General features: G+C 39.0%; 1 protein-coding gene across 2 annotated transcripts in view; it reads right to left on the bottom strand.

The window, feature by feature from the left end:
* Window positions 1-17,607, bottom strand: part of homer3b (homer scaffold protein 3b) — a 70,761-nt gene that overhangs the window by 19,043 nt on the left and 34,111 nt on the right. For both annotated transcript variants that reach the window (XM_057842070.1, XM_057842071.1), the window contains 3 exons: window positions 9,344-9,480; window positions 5,608-5,764; window positions 385-498 (listed from right to left, as the gene is read on the bottom strand). In XM_057842070.1, coding sequence (XP_057698053.1) covers window positions 385-498; window positions 5,608-5,764; window positions 9,344-9,480 — 408 coding nt within the window. The remainder of the gene's footprint in view (window positions 1-384; window positions 499-5,607; window positions 5,765-9,343; window positions 9,481-17,607) is intronic.

Below are 17,607 nucleotides of genomic sequence, written 5' to 3'. Positions count from 1 at the left end.
TAACCGCCACGTTTTCATAGCATGGTAAACCGTGAAGGTAACCGGCACATGCCTACACCCGAACCCCCCACCCCCCTTAAAAGTTTTCTCCTCGGATCTACACGATTCACGTAGGTCATCCTTTTTGACTTCAAAACGGCGAATTTCGCCGAAAGGTGAGAGATTTTCATGCCTGAATATCTGTCAAAATATCTAAGAAAGGTCTTCAAACATGCAGATGCAACTAAATTACCCCAGGCCTGATCATAGCTCTACTTCACTACAGCAATACATCAGCATCTAGAAAACCACATTTGGTGGGAACTTCCTCAAATAGAGTCAAATTAGAATAATGAGCAGAAACGGAAGTGCGGGGTACAGGGTGGATTGTGGCTTATATTTTACCTGGTCTTTGGCACAAAGCAGGGCTTCCAGCTCTTCCAGTGAGCGGCTAAGCTCCTCTTTATCAGTGTGAGCAGCAGCAGCAGGATGGCCAAGTTGAGCCTCCAACTCTGCCACCTTAAATATATAATACACTGATAATTAATAGAAGAACACATTTCATCACTAGGATAATGAACTCAACAACAAAGGTACACGGTTACTGTGTTCGTGTTGTTTTTTTATTTCACAACTGATTGATCACGTTGCAAGATATCAGAGGATAAAGTCAACCCAAGTTTTATAAGTACAGGTAGTTTCAATGTAATACTATTTTTCATGAACCAAATGCCCTGCAGTAAAAGCAAAGTCACCTAATTAGGAGAGGTGCATTATTTTTCCTTATCTAAATATGGCTCATGATAACCTTATAAGCTGTTGTAATATAATGTGTAAGCAACATCAAACTAAACAATGCACAACAAAGCATGAATCAAACAACATTTTCAATACAATCTTTTTTGTTGGTAAAATGTGTTGCCTTTAGTAAATATGTTGACAAATTGGAATCGAGGTTTGAGATCATCACCCATCAAGTGATAGAAGGGTTCCCATTATAACTGAAGGGCCTAGTGAAGGTTTATTAGTCCTAATTATTGGTGTCATTCACAAATGAAAGATGACCACTTACCTCCTATGTTACTTAATGAGTTCTGCAAATCAACCATATGAAGCCACATACAAATACTTATCCATTAAAAAGGATGAAAAGTGAATGTCACCAACAGCCTGCCCACACAGGCAGATACAGATCATTTTCATACAATGGATTTTCAAAAGAAAGGAAAGAAAATTTGGACCACACTCCCAAGTTACTGAGCACATCACTGAGGACTGCCCTAATATATTCTTACTCTGTATGAATCATGTAAATTCTCTGGATCCACTCTGCCCCTTGTTGTCTGACTGGCAGTAGTCACAGCAATGAAACGTCAAATTTGACATTGAGAACATTTATGTAAGCTGCTTTCCTTATCTGACCCAATTCTAATTTTTCAACATATTTTTGGAAAAGGCAAACAAGGTGAGCTCTGATGTTTTTAAACAACTAATTCAATTCCATCGTTTGTAGCGTTTGAACTTATCCGTCATGGCTCAGTGATCACAAAGCCGAGAGGGGTGTTCAATTTCCATCTGAATAAGCTCATAAATAAACCACAGCTGTATAACCATATTTAACACAGTACAGGTAGTCCCCGGGTTTTGGCGTATCCCACTTACCGTATTTTTCGGACTATAATTCCCAGTTTTTTTCCCCATAGTTTGGCTGGGGGTGCGACTTATACTCAGGAGCGACTTATGTGTGAAATTATTAACACATTATTATATCATTTCACATGTTATTTTGGTGTTTTGGAGTGACACTGATGGTTTGGTAAACTTGTTAGCATGTTCTTTATGCTATAGTTATCTGAATAACTCTTAATAGCTATGTTACGTTAACATACCGGCCACATTCACGTTCTGCCTTTGGTAATGTGTGTTCAATTGTATCACTGGCTTTTTTATATTGAAATGCATGCTTTTAGTTTGTGCCGCTTTCACGCCCAAGCAGGGGCGCACTCGCACTTGTTTACGCAAAGAGGAGCGCTCAGACGCCAGAAGAAGACAGACAGCTACGCAGCTCTGAGCAAGTGTGCGCGTTAGAGAGAGAAAAACACGGCTGCGAACCTACGTTCATTGTTTATGCTTGTAAAATATCTCTACAGACGCAACGCCTGTTTGTATCATCTTTTCTGTTGTTGTTGTTGTTGTGTGTTTTCCACCCGCGATCGGACACTTAGAGCCAGTTGTGTGGTTGTTTGAACGATGTGCTATTGCTAGCGAACGCATGCTAACAGTTTGTGTCATTGCTATGATAGCAGCTAATTATTATTCATTTACGTTGATGTGAACCTGTTTGGTATTGACGACGAAATTGATTTGTATTATTTCTATTTTTAGTTTCACTCTTCAAATGCTAGTGTCATAAAGATAGCCAAAATAAAGTCAGCAAATTATATGGACGTCCAGCATCGTCATTTGGGAGTTTAGCTCGCTGTATAGCCAGGACCGAGCTGTAGCGTCCTGGTGAGGACATTACATTCGCATTTCGTTGTTCATGCATCATGTAACATCATCATACTGTACACTTATTGAGCATGTTCTCTATTGTATTTTTATTTTAAATTGCCTTTCAAGATGACATATCTGTTCTATGTGTTGGATTTTATCAAGTAAATTTCCCCAAAAATGCGACTTATACTCCAGTGCGACTTATATATGTTTTTTTCCTCTTCGTTGGGCATTTTATCGCTGGTGCGACTTATACTCAGGTGCGACTTATAGTCCGAAAAATACGGTACATGATTTCGACTTTACGACGTGTGTCTCGTCCGCTGTTTTTTTTCTCCAGTCGTTACTTTTTTTTATGTTGCATAACAGTGTCTCATCTGCCAACTCATAGCATTGATGGTAAGCACAGTATATTATTTTTTATTGAATTTAGTTTTTTATTAGGTCTAATTAATCCAAATGGTTGATCTTTCCAGTAATTTTTATGCATAGTTGGTATTTCATTATACCACAGTATATGTGCTGTCTGCTTTCCTTTGTTTCACTCGGACTTGTTTGACGTCACGCCAGTGCTATTTTCTGTTAGTTTCATGCATTGCTTTCACGTCAGGAAGCGGGTGTGAACGCCAGTTAACATTTCAAGAATCAGAGAAACAGTAAACGGCACGGGCTTGGCGATGCCCTCCCCTGTCAGCTCACTATTAGACCACTATCTTATTGAGCAGCGTTCATTTTCACCGCTGGAGCGGTGCTGCTGTTTTCCTCGTTGAATTGCCCAAGATTTGGACCTTATTTCCCTCTGTATTGTGCAGCCATCGAGGTTTGATTTTGTAAGCAAATATGTCTCTATTGATTTTCTTCAAAGCGTGATTGTACACTCTTCATCATTATTGTATTTTATTTTCTAAATGGAGTGTTCATAGATTGAAGGTGACTATTTTTATTATTATGACGTACAATACATGTTTTTGGATAGTTATTTTGATAGGGGGCAATTAGGTGTACTCACAGGGTTAGTTCCGACTTACGCGGAAATTCATAGCTCAGAAAGTCCAAGCAAATTTGTGTTTGTTTTTTTGCATTTGACAGTGACGATTTCCTCAAAGCTCCATCTTTCTCTGAACTCCACAGGGAACACTTAGATTGCTATCAAACTGACAGTCAACGAGGATAGTTGAAAAAAGGACGGCCATGGAAGACTTAACTAAATGCCCAAAGCTGGCATTTTTTTTGTCATGTGTCTCAACATGGTATGGAGCAGTTCCACAATACTGCAAACTAAAACCACAATAATCAAAATAAATAAACAAATTAATTTGACCCTGACTGTCAATGAAAATTCAGCATGATTCACCTTTGAAGGTACAATATTTTGTTTAAACTGAATGAATGAATCTCATTTGATAGTGCAGCAATCCATCACATAGCAATATACCACATGACAAATTGTACTGTACTGTATGTACAAAAAAATGTACATGCCACTGCAGTATAAAACAATGAAACATATGTGACAAGGGATTTAAAAGGATCCCTGGAGTCCTAACAGTAATTCATCATGTTCCTCTAAGTGGGGCAGAGAGGGTAGGGAAGCTGGACTGTATCGGGTGTCTGCCCTCCCCTCTGCCAAACCCTGGAGGCCTGCTCTAGTTCCAGCCACCTGGTTGACTTTGCAGGAGTGCATGTTGATGTGTGTCTCTATTTGGGGGATAACCTTTACCTGGACCCTTGCTGATGGAAGAACCCGAAGTATGGAGTAAAAAATGGGAGTGTTTCCTAATTAGTTGTGATGCGTTTTTGACAAAGGTCAGCTGCTGCACCACTCCATTTAGTCACCTTGAAGAAGGATATTTTGATTGATCAAGGCCATAATGTTCGAGTCTTGAATTAAAGATGAAATACTTCGATTAACACAGGAGCCTGTCACGGAAATAACCCATGCAACGAGTGGCAGGATGAAACCCCCCCACTTCAATTTGGAGGAGACAAAGCTGTGTGTGTCTTTGTTCGGGGATTCCACCTCTCCACATGCATATAAACGAGTGTAGCAGCTCTTGGCAAGATGCATTACAGTTGTGCTATGCTGTAATTTTATCAACAAAACAAGCCATAGAAAATGTCAATCAAATTAATAATTTATTGAGAATACTTGTTGTGCCCAGTGATATAGGTAACATCCAGTATTAATGGTACTTTGTAATGTGTTCCAGAGCATCTTTTTGCCAATATAACTAATTCTAACAAGTTTAAAATTAACTACAACCGTCCGGCCTCCTCTACTGGCCACATACTTCGATTTTAAGTGAGTTGAGCAACTTCATGTACCACACTTTTTTGCCTCCATCCAATGACATCTATAATCAATTGTAAACCTGTTTGTGTGTGTGTGTGTGTGTGTGTGTGTGTGGGGGGGGGGGGGGGGGTGATGTCATGTTCAAAGCTATGTCCCTTTAGAAAAACAGAAAACTACCAACGTCCCTAAGGGGCAGTTAACATGGCGACTCTGCGACACAAAGACGCAATGACTGAGTAGTGGACTCGCCTTGCGTGAATATGGTGTCGGCAAAGACAAAAAAATTCTGAATCCTGCCTCCAGAGTGGAAGAATCCGATTGCGGGGGATTGAGCGGGGCTTCCTCGGCATGCATATCAAAGGCTCCCGCTGCGCGAGACCGCGCCGTTAACGTTAGCACTCGTACACGTCACATTGGGTGTGCACAGCGGTGCTACTAAACATTAAAAACAGCAAATATGGCGGGATGTCGGCTTTAATTTACTGTTTTAAAATTTTTTTTAGATTTAATATGTTACATGTTTCAATTTTTGTGCCTTTTTGAACAAAAGAAAAATACCATTGCTTCGAGTGGGCGGGCATATTTTTTTCCGGGCTGAGGGAGCTTGGTTGGGTCAAAGTGCATCATTCTCTGTCGCCCTGTAAATCTGCACTGCCCCCTAGGGCCTGGCATGAATACAACATCGTTTTCATGCGGAATTGCGACATTGTTCGAACAGAGACGCAAATGCAAATTTGAAATTTTTCGTACTGTCAGAGAGTCACCATGTAAACGGCCCCTTAGATCCATGCCACTTTCAAATCAGGAGACGGACTAATAAATCTTTATAATTTTCCCACCTGCTCTCTAAGTCGATCCGTTTCCTCCTGGTATTCAGCCAACTGCTGCTTCCACTGCTCCACGCTGCCATTGGCCTCCTGCAGTGCTGCCACAAGCTTGGCGTTACTGTCCTGTAAGGTGAAAAGTTCTGCCTCCAGATTGATTTCACACATGGACCTGGGAAAAGACTAAATGTTATTTTTTTTGTAAGGGACCTCAATTTCCATTTGGGGGAGCAATAATAAAAAGCATTTGCCAGACCTGGTCAAAATACGGTACTCTAATTAATTCCTGAATTACGCAGGATAATTTACCAACATTGTGAGCCACTAAATTTTTTTTTTTGTTTGTTTATTTGTTAGCAGCTGCAGACTAAAAGTGACATTACAACCACAGGAGTGCATTGCCTTATTTACAGTACAATTGAGTCAGGCTTGTTTGTTCAAAGTGGATAGATCATTTTCACCTGTTCAACAGCCCTAGAAATATGGCCCGCCGAATGTTATTAGCCTCCTGCGAACTCACCGCTAATAAATAGCTGCTAACGCTGGAGCTACCTTATACAAATTTAATCAATGATTAAAATTATTTAAATATTATTAAAACTAATTATTGACTTTTTAGCATACTAAAGGAGCGATTTAAACTCTTCTGAATAGAGTCGTTTTGACGCTGAAGACAAAATACTGAATTTCATGTCTACATTATATAATGTGTGATACCAACTTGAACCAAGCAAAATGATGAGAAAAGGTATCGCAACCCATTTGTTGCAGATCCCCCGTTTGCTGGCTAAATAGGTGGATATGACCAATGTGTAGCTTTTCATTGCTGAACAATTACCAATTTTGTCTAGTTTTGTACTTTTGTTAATAATAAAGATGGCAAGGATGGTTGGTACATATTCCTTCGAATTCCCATGCTTGTGAGTGAAAAGAAAAACATTGGGACCTCTATAGAGCAAGTAGATACAATGTTTTGAACATATTTTTATTTTAGAATAAACACTGTTGTAATCCTTCCATACAGACAACTGACGTTGTGTTTGTTGGTCATTTTACATTTATTGCTATTGTATTTTGTAGAGTGGCTTTAAAATAAATAATAAATACAGTTCAACACTGCAGGGAGAACTAAAGAAACAATGGTAAGAAACTGTAGTAATAATGATAATTTAATGAAGTTCCCTTACTATAAACATGAAGCCTCGACTGTCATTTTTATTGAACCCCAAAAAAAAAAATCATGATCCAAGTTAGATCATAAAGGATTCTGAAAGTCACCATGAAATGAAATGGTGGTAAAGGTCAGGATTTAGTCAGGATATCAAATATACCAGAGAGCTTTGAAATGCATTACCGTAAGTCATATCTTTCCACAGCTTAGTAACCATATAGCTACTCACCATAGCAACAGAGGAAAAGATCCTGCAAAGGCTTATAATGTCATCAAATAAAAGCATCTGGATTATAGTTGCTCATGAAATGTTTTTCTTCTTGCTAATATCATACACACCACTACGGGGACTGTGTCACACAAACCAGACAAAGACATAGGTTCAAACGTCATGTATGAAAATTGGGTATCCGACTGAATGGAGCAGTCAAATGTGAATTTTTTTTTTCAGTGCTGCTCCACTTAAAAATATGTTCACCTTGTTACATCACTCATCTGTGTGTTTTTACTGTGCACAACAATGCATGTGCAAGGAAAGAGTGTTATACAGTCATCTGCTCAAGAAGAAAAATTTCTACTTCAGAACAGTGTGTGCACAATTTGCAAACTCTTAAATGATAAATGATGATCCACTGTGAAATCACTGACAATCAGTATTGTAAATTTGGATGCGTGTGTAAAATTGGGCAATTTGTCTCGCAACTTCACAAGTGCATAAAAAAATTCTGGCAGTAGAAATAAATTGTATTTGTCACCTGCATTAATCTACCAATTCTCTGGTTTGGGACACTTAGGCTCGTTTTCACTTTCTATTCTCTCAGTCAAAATGAGCCCTTTTAAAGTGCTTATCCCTGAGTGGATAAGCATAAGTGTTCTTTAGAGGACATTAGACCATTGGGCCATTGTTTATGAAAAATACATATATGTGTTAATCCTCTGGCTTATAATGATTTAATGATTTATTTGACACAGTCAGGGGGCGAACAGAAGTTTAGTATTAATCTTTTTGCTTTTAATAATGCTTATGTTGGTTACATTACTTGCTGCAGCTATTTGAACAAGAAAAAAATAATAGAAATATGTCAATATAGCCCCTTTCACATACTCCGAAACACCGGGAATATCGCGGGACTTAACAGTGCAGCAGTTGTGTGTGAAAACAATTTCCCGTGTTGACTGACACGGAGATTACGCGGACATTTCACGGGTGGCGTCCTAGTATCATGTCCAGGACTTTCCTGGGAAGCGGTGTGCATGAAAGCAGGCGTTAAATTCCCAGGGCACATCACGATGGCTGATGACTTTAATATCATGGCAGGCCGATCGTCAATTCCTCCCTCTTCACAGTAAGACGAAAAGTGGTAAACAAATATCAAAATTACAAACATAGCAAGCTGAAAATATCTAAATTAAACTGAAAACATAACGAAATTAAAATGTCAATTATTACGTTCGGGTCGGGCTGGGGTTCTCTCCCGCTAACTTTTTAAAATAAATATATTGTAGGGGATGGATGTTGGCGAGTCTGCTCAGCTCGTTGAGTCGACGTGTTAACGTGTTCGGTCGCTCGCGACTCTCTTAACTCTTTAGTGTCTGTGCCGAAACATGCACGGCATAATATAGTTTACCCCCCAAAAGACTGGCTTTTATGCACAGGCATAAAATGTTTTTCCAAGCAGCAAGCAGTGCTCTGTCTGTCTGTCTGACTGGCGCATCCCTTCCCTTTCCTCCTTTTCCTGAGTCCTCACAAATAAAACATAGAATTTCTGGGGGGTTTTCCGGGCTCGGGCCTACAAATAAAACATAAAATTTCGGGGGGTCTGCCAACTGAGAATTCGTTACAAAAGACAGGCTTTTATGGCGCATCCCCTCCCTTTCCTCCTTCTCCTGAGTCATCACAAATAAAACTTAAAATTTCGGGGGGGGGCCCTCGGGCCTACAAATAAAATATAAAATGTCGTTTTTCTTTTTTCGGGCTCGGGGTACCCGCGGACCCGGGTCGGGTCGGGCTGGATTTTTTAAACCCGATCATACCTCTATCTTAAATACAGTCTTGAGCTTAAATTTGCTGCAGTTACGACATCGGGAATGCTCCCTTCGGAACAAAACACAATTTGACCAAGATTGTGACAGCGAATGCCGACCAAAAATGATGTAATATCCGGTTATAAAATCACGCCAGCACCCCTCCCCGCACAGAGAGCGCCAGTGGGCAACACGGGTCAAGTCTGTGAAAGCTCCAACCCGCTTCATTCTCGGGACATGTGTTTGTGCGTGAAGGCAATGAAGCGGGAAAATCCCGCGTCACCTTACACAGGAATTTCCCTGGATATGTGTGTGAAAAGGGCTTAAGACAGTGTAGCGTGGTTTAACACCACTGCAAACTACAACTGCAATATTAAATAAATCCATCCTGTTCCACCAGTCCGTTAAATTGAAATGATCATTTAGCTAAATTTTGGCTACAGCTCTTATATCGTCATCTCAATGGGAACATTGATTTGATCAACTTTAATAATCTCCTTCAATCTGAACCCTGAATATTTTTTTCAAGTAGAAGAAAAATGTAGATGTTATTACCCTTCAGACAACATCTTCTTGACCTTCTCCTTCTCCACTGTTAGCTCCACTTCTGCACTTTTACTGCGAAACAGCTTTTCCTCCCCCGGCCCGTTAACTGTCAGAAGTGGTGGAGAATGACGGTCCTCTGACAGCTCCTAGACCAACAAGAACTTGTAAGAATACAAAAAAATATTTGCTTAATAGGTCACCACAATATTGATTTTATTGATGGTTTGTTCCTGGACAACACAGTGGTTTGCAAATCTGCCTCACAGTGACGAGTGTTAGATTTGAAAGTTGTTTGAAAGGTCTCCAACCTTTCTGTGTAGAGTTTGCATGTTGTGTGCTGTGCTGTTCTGTATTGTGCTTGTGTGGGATTTCTACAAGTACTTTGACTTCTTCCCACATTTCAAAAAGCATTCAAGTTAGTTGTACTGAAAACTCTTAATCCCTGTCCTTTCATGAACTAATGGTTGTGTATATGTGCCCTGCAGTTGACTGGCAACCAATCTACCATGTACTCTGCTCAACTGCAACCCAGGTGAGAACAGTTCACATTATGTAAGTGTTTCATGGTAAACTTGTGTTTATGATACTTACTTAAATGGCAAGCTGGACAAAGTTAGACACCATGAGTATACCCTAACTCAGGAGTCCTCAAACTTCTTCCTGTGAGGGCCTCTCACAGAAAGAATGTTAATAATGTAAATGCCATCTTGAGGATTTATTGTCATAATAAACAAATACAGTACTTATGTACTGTATGTTGAAAGTATATATTTGTCCGAGTTTTATTCATTTTTTTCTTAATGCATTGCCAAAATGTATATGATTGAGAAAAATTATCGGGAATGATTGGAATTGAATCGGGAGCAGAAAAAAAAAAAAGCAATCGGATCGGGAAATATCGGGATCGGCAGATACTCAAACTAAAACGATCGGGATCGGATCAGGAGCAAAAAAACATGATCGAAACAACCCTATATAAATATAATATAATATAATATAATATGATATAATATAATACAATATAATATAAACACTATTAATTAAATAGATAATAACCAAATAACCCTCTCTGAGTTCTTCACAGAAAAAAGCCAGAAAATAAATGACACTATTGAAAAAAGGAAAAGAAAAAAAAAAAAAAATTGTTCAGGGGACCGGACCAAATGTGGAGGCAGCCCGTAGTTTGGGGACCCCTCCCATAATTTGTTCATGCCAGTGTGTAACACTGGACTTTAGCATCTGCCACACTATTTAATTCCAACAGGATTGAAACAAAATTGAAAATGAATATACTAATAAGCGCCAGTGTAGGGATTGATTACAAATGTTGATATAACATTATCCACACTTAATTTGATTCTAGTTTAGAGGCTCATGTATCATCTGAAGACAGTCCCATTTGACTCTATATGAAGGACCGAAATCACAGAGGAGGCAGGACTGTTATCTGTAAACCTGTGCACAGCAACAAAAACACACATTAGATAGATCTTTCCATGCCTTCTGTCCTGCTTATCCACACTCGAGATGAGGGTTCGCTGAAGCCTTTTGGAGATGACTATGGATGAGATGCAGAGTACACTGTGAACTGGACGCCAGCCAATTGGAAGGCAGATATTGCAAACATGTTTTTTGTGGGGCACGTCAGAGTTAGTTTCCTTTGGAGGGCCCTCATCACTTAAATTTCCAAATAAATTTTCATATTATTAAATATGCACAACATAATGAATAATACCTGGTTGTGAAATCAAAAGACAGTAAAAACATTTTGTTAAAAAAAAACAAATCTCCAATTTATTCTAAATCTGGGCTTGGTAACAAAAAATGTGACATCTCAACCTTTCTAAAAGTGTCAACAAGAAACATGATTTTTTTTAGTCGGGTCATACAAAATGTTGTGGCAGGCTGATTATGGTGCCTGGGCCTTGTTCTTGACACTTGTGATATAGAGCAAAGTTGCCCAACACGTGTATTGCAACCGATTGGTGTCGCTAAAATATCTCAGTCGATGGCATCCTTTTGGGAAAAAACACTCCACTAGTCCATCCTTCTTTGCTTTTGTCTCTTGTGGAGATTGACACAAATGTAAAAAAATAAATAAATAATAAGTCAAGCTTTAAAAGTGGTATATGGAGTTTGTCACTTTTTTACTCTTGATTGTCGCCTGTGTTAAGCTCCTCCATGGTGCGCTTGCTTGTACGAGCACAAAAGCAACGAGTGTTTGACCCATCGAATCAGCAACAGAAACGTAAAAACAGCAAGCGTGATTGTTTACTCTTAGTAGAAAGTCTTAAGTGAGTTAGAAAAGTGAGTTTTAAATTATTTTTTTGCCCATCGGAGACCAGTCAGAGGCTCGATGAAATGGCAGAGAGGTTTGTGTAGACCTTTAAACACGCTCTCAAAGCATCACATGGGCAAGGTACACGACACCTCAGACATATATGCAACGTATACATGCAACCACCGAGGTATCACCAGCAAGCCTCATGTTTTCTCGAGAGCTACGTACCGGCATGGACCAGCTCAAACGAGCAACCCTAAAAGACATTGTTCAAATGGATCAATGGAAGCAAGTCAAATATAGAGACATGCATTCCAAGAACAAGAGTTTTTGCACCTGGTGACTCTGTTATGGTGCAAAGTTATCAGAGTAATGAAAAGTGGGCCGCTGCCACCATTGCTGATCAAACTGGGCCTGTTTCCTATACAGTTAAGACAGATGGTGGTGTTTGGCATCGCCATGTGGATCAATTGTTGGGAACAGCATTTTAAAATCTCTCCAGGGTTGTTTCCTTTCCAAAGCAATCAAAGCAAAACATTGAATATGAACACTATTCAAATCAATCCTAAAGGATAAGCATCGCATAGTGCTGTTTCATCCATTTTAAACTAATCTGATATCAACTAGTCTTTCAAACAACCACCCATTGGGCGAACAACTTCCTGATTCAGTCGGAATGAAGCAGTAAAATGGGTCAGACGTCATTGGTCATGTGATTTGACGCAAGCTCCGGAGGAGTGCTCCAGAAAAAAGTCCTTCCAATTTTTGGGGCGTGGTTCGGAGCCCTGCGTTAGAGACAACATCACTCGTTGCCTCCCAGAAATAAACAAACTTGGATCCGAGGACTGGGACTCACTGTTTATTCTTGTTCACTTGCATTGGGCACACGTCAAGACAAAACTCCTACTTAGACACCAGTACTTCACTGGTTGCAGGACTTGGTCAGTACAGTACCTTTAACCCAAGAACCAATGTCAGAGAACCCTTGAGTATCATCCACCCACCCACCCTGCGCTTCAGTCTTCTATTGGCATTCATGACAGAAAATCAAACTTGTTTTTATACATGCTCAGTTAACCTTGTCTGCCACTCCAAAACACAGCCTTCAAACTTCTGCCTCAGCAAGGTTAAAATACGAGAGAGGGTGCCGAGTAATGTTTCGTTCAGCAAACTTACCAGTTTCAGAATTATTTTTGGCCCCATGATGTCATTTTTGGGGACTTTTCAGACTACGACACTGTGTACTAAGAGCGAGCTGAAACAGAACGAGCACCTCATAAATGTGTCCAAAATATCCCAAGTAAATTGGTGATCTGATTCATCCCATTTTCAAACAAATCTGTCAAAGAGCGAGACATACCGTAAAATATAAATGTTTGAATACATTAGTTTTACTCTGATTACATAAATTACATGTGGATTGTGACGGCACATCTGTTGGCTCTCCTTCAATGTAGTTTAATTCGCCCATTTTTAGACTTTTAGCCCATTATTTTTCTTTCTGTGTATAAACACAAAGTATGACTATGAAATAACAGCTGAGACATTACACTCCTGCATTTACTGTTGAAAAGCCTTGTAATATTAATTTCAGTGAGACTGTCAGTATTCCTCCAAGGCGGACAGTATTATTCAATACTATGCAACCCTGACTGTCCACATGTATTAAACAAAATTCCCGCACATATAGGGTATATTGGAGTCCCGCATGCTTGAAGGCCAAGGCATTGTCTGTGCTTGTACAAAATTTAACAATTCACTCTGTGGATTGTTTTCTAAATCATAATTGGGATTAAAACATTGTGTATTTCCTGATTCATGTTGTTTCCAAACAGGCCGAGTGGAAAAGATTCTGTGGCACCAACTATCAAGTAACAGCTCATTAGTCAAGTTCAAAGACTTGAGAGGATCTTTGAAAGAATTTGTGTTTTCCTACTCTCGAGGGTTTTTAAACGACCAGAGAAGTATTCAGATGGATTTTTTAGATATGTAACATTTTGTCTGAAGTTGCAACATCTGTAGATAAATTCTGACACGGGCAGAACAAATTAGGATGACATGAATGTCAAAGAGTGTTAAGTGGGATTTTACATTTTGAATTGCTGCCAAATGACAAAATATACTGGAAGATCAAATCTGAATGAAGCCTAGTTTGACATTGCATCTTATGTGTGCTTTGATCACACAGCCCGGATAAGATTTTTCAAGAGATATGCCTTTGTGGTTAGCATGTCAGCAGTCGGGTTCATGCCCTCAAATAACTAGTAAACATGTTCTTGTTTGCTTGTACTTGTTTTTCCTGGGTACTGAAGTTTATTACTTTAGGGCAAATTTAAGACCAAGTTGTCTGAATGTGTGAATGTGAGTGTTTGTTTAAATCATTGCTCCAGGCGATTGGTAGGATGTACATTTTCACTCCAATTCAGATGGGAGATACTCCACCTCACCCATGACGCTTAATGAGGACAAGAAGTTGTGACAGAGCGGCTCACCATACAGAAAATGGATCGATAAAACCCTTTGCAGTTTTACTCATAAAAAGTGGTAGATTTTTTTCATGTTGCTCAACAATAAAAAGAATGAGAAAAAACATGGAAAAAAACACAGCAATGAAAAGGAATTCTCCCTTGTAGAGGTAATTGTATTTGCACTTCAGCTGCCAGTGTTAACAAAGGCAGTTCTCTTTGTGGGAAGCACGAGCTGTGTTCTGAAGTTACATTATGCTCTCAAGTCAGATTTGATCAGACTTCAGATTAATTATTGAGCAAGCTCGTCCATGCAACACAGCGATGAATGACTAAGAATACCATAAAATACTAGTACATGCCCTAATATTGCTTTAGTGTTATGTTTCACATACCTGAGACAGCTGATTGGGTATGCACGTCCCATGATGCAGCAGTAAAGTGGAGCAAAGAAGAAAACTTTTAAAATGGTCATTATGTGCTGTGGATGTGTAAGAACAGAAGTGAAATTTTAAAATTTCTCATCAAACTTGCTGACTGGTAGATGATCCTAGGAAGTGCAGCGCAGTCATAAATTTTGTATTTTATTCTTTTTTAAAAATATATTCTATTATTAAAATCATGACAATTAAATAACAAAGAAAAGGTGTCAAAAAAGTGAGTATGAGTTGATTTGTTGTCAAATGCAGACCCGACCTAAAAAAGCATATACACGTTTTGAGGGGAAGCTTTAGAGTCGATGAGATCTCGGCAATTTTCAAGATGAAGTTGCTTTTCTGAAAGCTTTTATCAGGATATGTCTGCGCTGCTGTTTTTCGAAGTACATTACACTATTTATTTATTTATGTGAGCCTCAGTCCATTTTGCTCTCTGAGCTTATATAAAGCTCTTGTCTCCTCATTCCGAGCTTCATTGAGACCACAAGCCTCCTTCATTTATTAATGGCTCCAATGCATGCATCAGTACATGCAAGGCTACCCTTGAATCACCTGAGCCCCTCACGATACAACACACACAACTTTAGCATGGTTTCAATGGTAACATATTGCTATGAAATATTGATGACTGACATCTCAGTAACGTTACTGACTGCATCTGCTTACTGTAGATACTGTGTATGATGTAGTATCCAATTAAGGGGCATACAAATCAAAGCCGCTATTGCATTCTGAAATGCTGAAATTACAAGTATTTACCATGGAGACAAACGTATTTGGACACTTAACAATCAAAAGTCCGTAATGTGATAATGGTCAGAGATATGGAGGTCGTCAAAGTAACTCTGTGTTGTACATTCATTCAAAATAATGTTTGAGAGGTCACCAATGTTGGACCTATGAGAGAGCTCTATTTTCCAGGTTATTTCAATGTGTTTGATAAACATAAGGCTAGTGTCACAATTTTATTTTCCCACACCAAACTCATCCATGCCTGTCTTTTAATATCCTTACTTTGTGGAATTCAGCTCAGTCAGGCTAGAACAGAAAAGAGAGTTCCCCAAACAAAGTTTTAAGCAAACATTCATGTTCAGAATAATAAATATTTCTGACACTGCACCTTATTGCCTGTAGCCTTTACATCCCAGATGCTGCGTGTACACATCTGCTGTTTTAGCAGACCAAGTCTAAGTGAAGTGGAAAACAAAGTAAGACTGATTTGCATGTGCTTTTTGTTTCTGCTATTTTTGCCAGATGCATTTTTTAAATATCTATTCTCTTTACCAGGGTGGTCAAACTCATTTTGCCCTCGGTCACAGTCATCCAGTTGCAACAGGAGGGTAGTTATGAATGTGAATGCTTACTGGCTATATAGGGTTGCCACATATTATTAGTTGTATGAATAGGCTGTAGATATACAGTAGTTGCTGCATATTGTAAGACTAAAATACTAAATTGCCATCACATATTCAATAACTGTTGTCCCATCTAGAAATCAATAGATGCTGATGTGCCTGGGTCCCTGTTTGCGACCTTGCACCTTGGATTCCTGGGTTCCATGGTGAGAAAGCCATCACTTACAAGTGACATCCCAATGTCATTCATTCATCTGCTAAATTCCGAATTTCCTTGCTACTAAGGGGTAATGATTAATTGTTTCTAGGTTTAGTGCTACAAATGGAGCACAGTGTTGTCTGTGTATGTGCATTTGTCTAGATTGCACCCGCTGTTCCATCCTACAGCAGCTCTTGTATGCCAAACAGACGTGCAGAGGCAGGAATTTCATTTCTCACTCACACTATTACAAAATACTTCATCTGTCCAAAGCAACTATGCAGCTTTTTGAAAGAAATCAATGGTTGATTCATGCCTTGAATGTTGTGACTTCTTCTTTTGTTGTTGCATGCAGACAAAATGGAATGAATGTAATTAATTTTGGATACACACTTATATTTTGAATCATTGCTTTACTAAATTTTTAAACTACTCCATAGGTACATTTCAGATCATTAAGGGTAGAAAAAGGTGTCATCCCAGCTTTGCAAAATTTCTTTGGTTGACCATTGATCTACCAGTCTCTAGTTTGTCTGCAACCTAGTCCAGCTTATAGGTAAAGTAATTATCAAGTCATTTTTAAAGAATGATGACAAAAGTCTAACTGAACTGAACTGTAGGACTTTGAACAAACACAGTGTAGCTTTGTGAGGAAGTGATAAACGCAATGTACCTGTTCAAATACCCCATGTATGGGGTTTGCCAATACGGGCGGGAACCATATTAGCTTTCATTGCGGCGCTCAGAACCCAAAGGAGTGGGGCTCAAAGGGATGTCGGCTAACCCTATAGGTGATTAGCAAGGGTTTGTCAAGTTCTTTTTCTTACAGTCGATGCTCACAACCAGCCAAAAGCGATGACACTGATGTTCCTCCATGTGGCAATGCGTAAGTACAGCATTGCATTATATCTTACGCCAAAGAAATACATAATGATTGCAGGGTATTTTGATCAAAATATCTAACAAACGTTTGCTTTTCCAAACAAATCTCAAACGTTTCAAGTCTACCATGAAATCAAATATGTTGGCAGGATAAAATCTTGTCATTGTCCTCTAAACAGCTGCCAGATTTCCTTCAATTATGGATGATTCGGCTACTCCCCCTTCCTTTCTATTCTGCTTTCACTCAGTTCAGGCTATTACCACCTCTGCAAACACCTTCAGCTATGCATCTCTCCCAAACAGAAGTCCTAATGGTTTTCAACCATAACGTATCCCACCTGATTCTAATTTTAAAATAGAAACGTATTGTTGATCTATACATTTGTCATTTGGTTAAAACATATTGTTTCCTAAGTGGTTAGGTCTAATTCATTCCATCCCCATTACAAACAGCTAGCAAAGTCAAAATTAAAAAATTCAGAAGTAATCAATCATTAAATTAATAACTTTTCACAATTGGTTTATAGTTTTGACCCATTCTATAACTTGATATGGTCTTAATCTTTTTAGTTCAACCTCTAAACAGTAAATACTCTGATTTTACAAGTCCTTCATTATGGCAGACTCATTCTCATTGTGCTAAATCAAAATTCG

Source organism: Corythoichthys intestinalis, chromosome 7 (genome assembly GCF_030265065.1).
Source record: "Corythoichthys intestinalis isolate RoL2023-P3 chromosome 7, ASM3026506v1, whole genome shotgun sequence".
In the NCBI taxonomy this organism is placed as follows: Eukaryota; Metazoa; Chordata; class Actinopteri; order Syngnathiformes; family Syngnathidae; genus Corythoichthys; species Corythoichthys intestinalis.
Note: the sequence above shows the minus strand (reverse complement) of the source record. Positions and strands in the feature narration are given on the sequence as shown.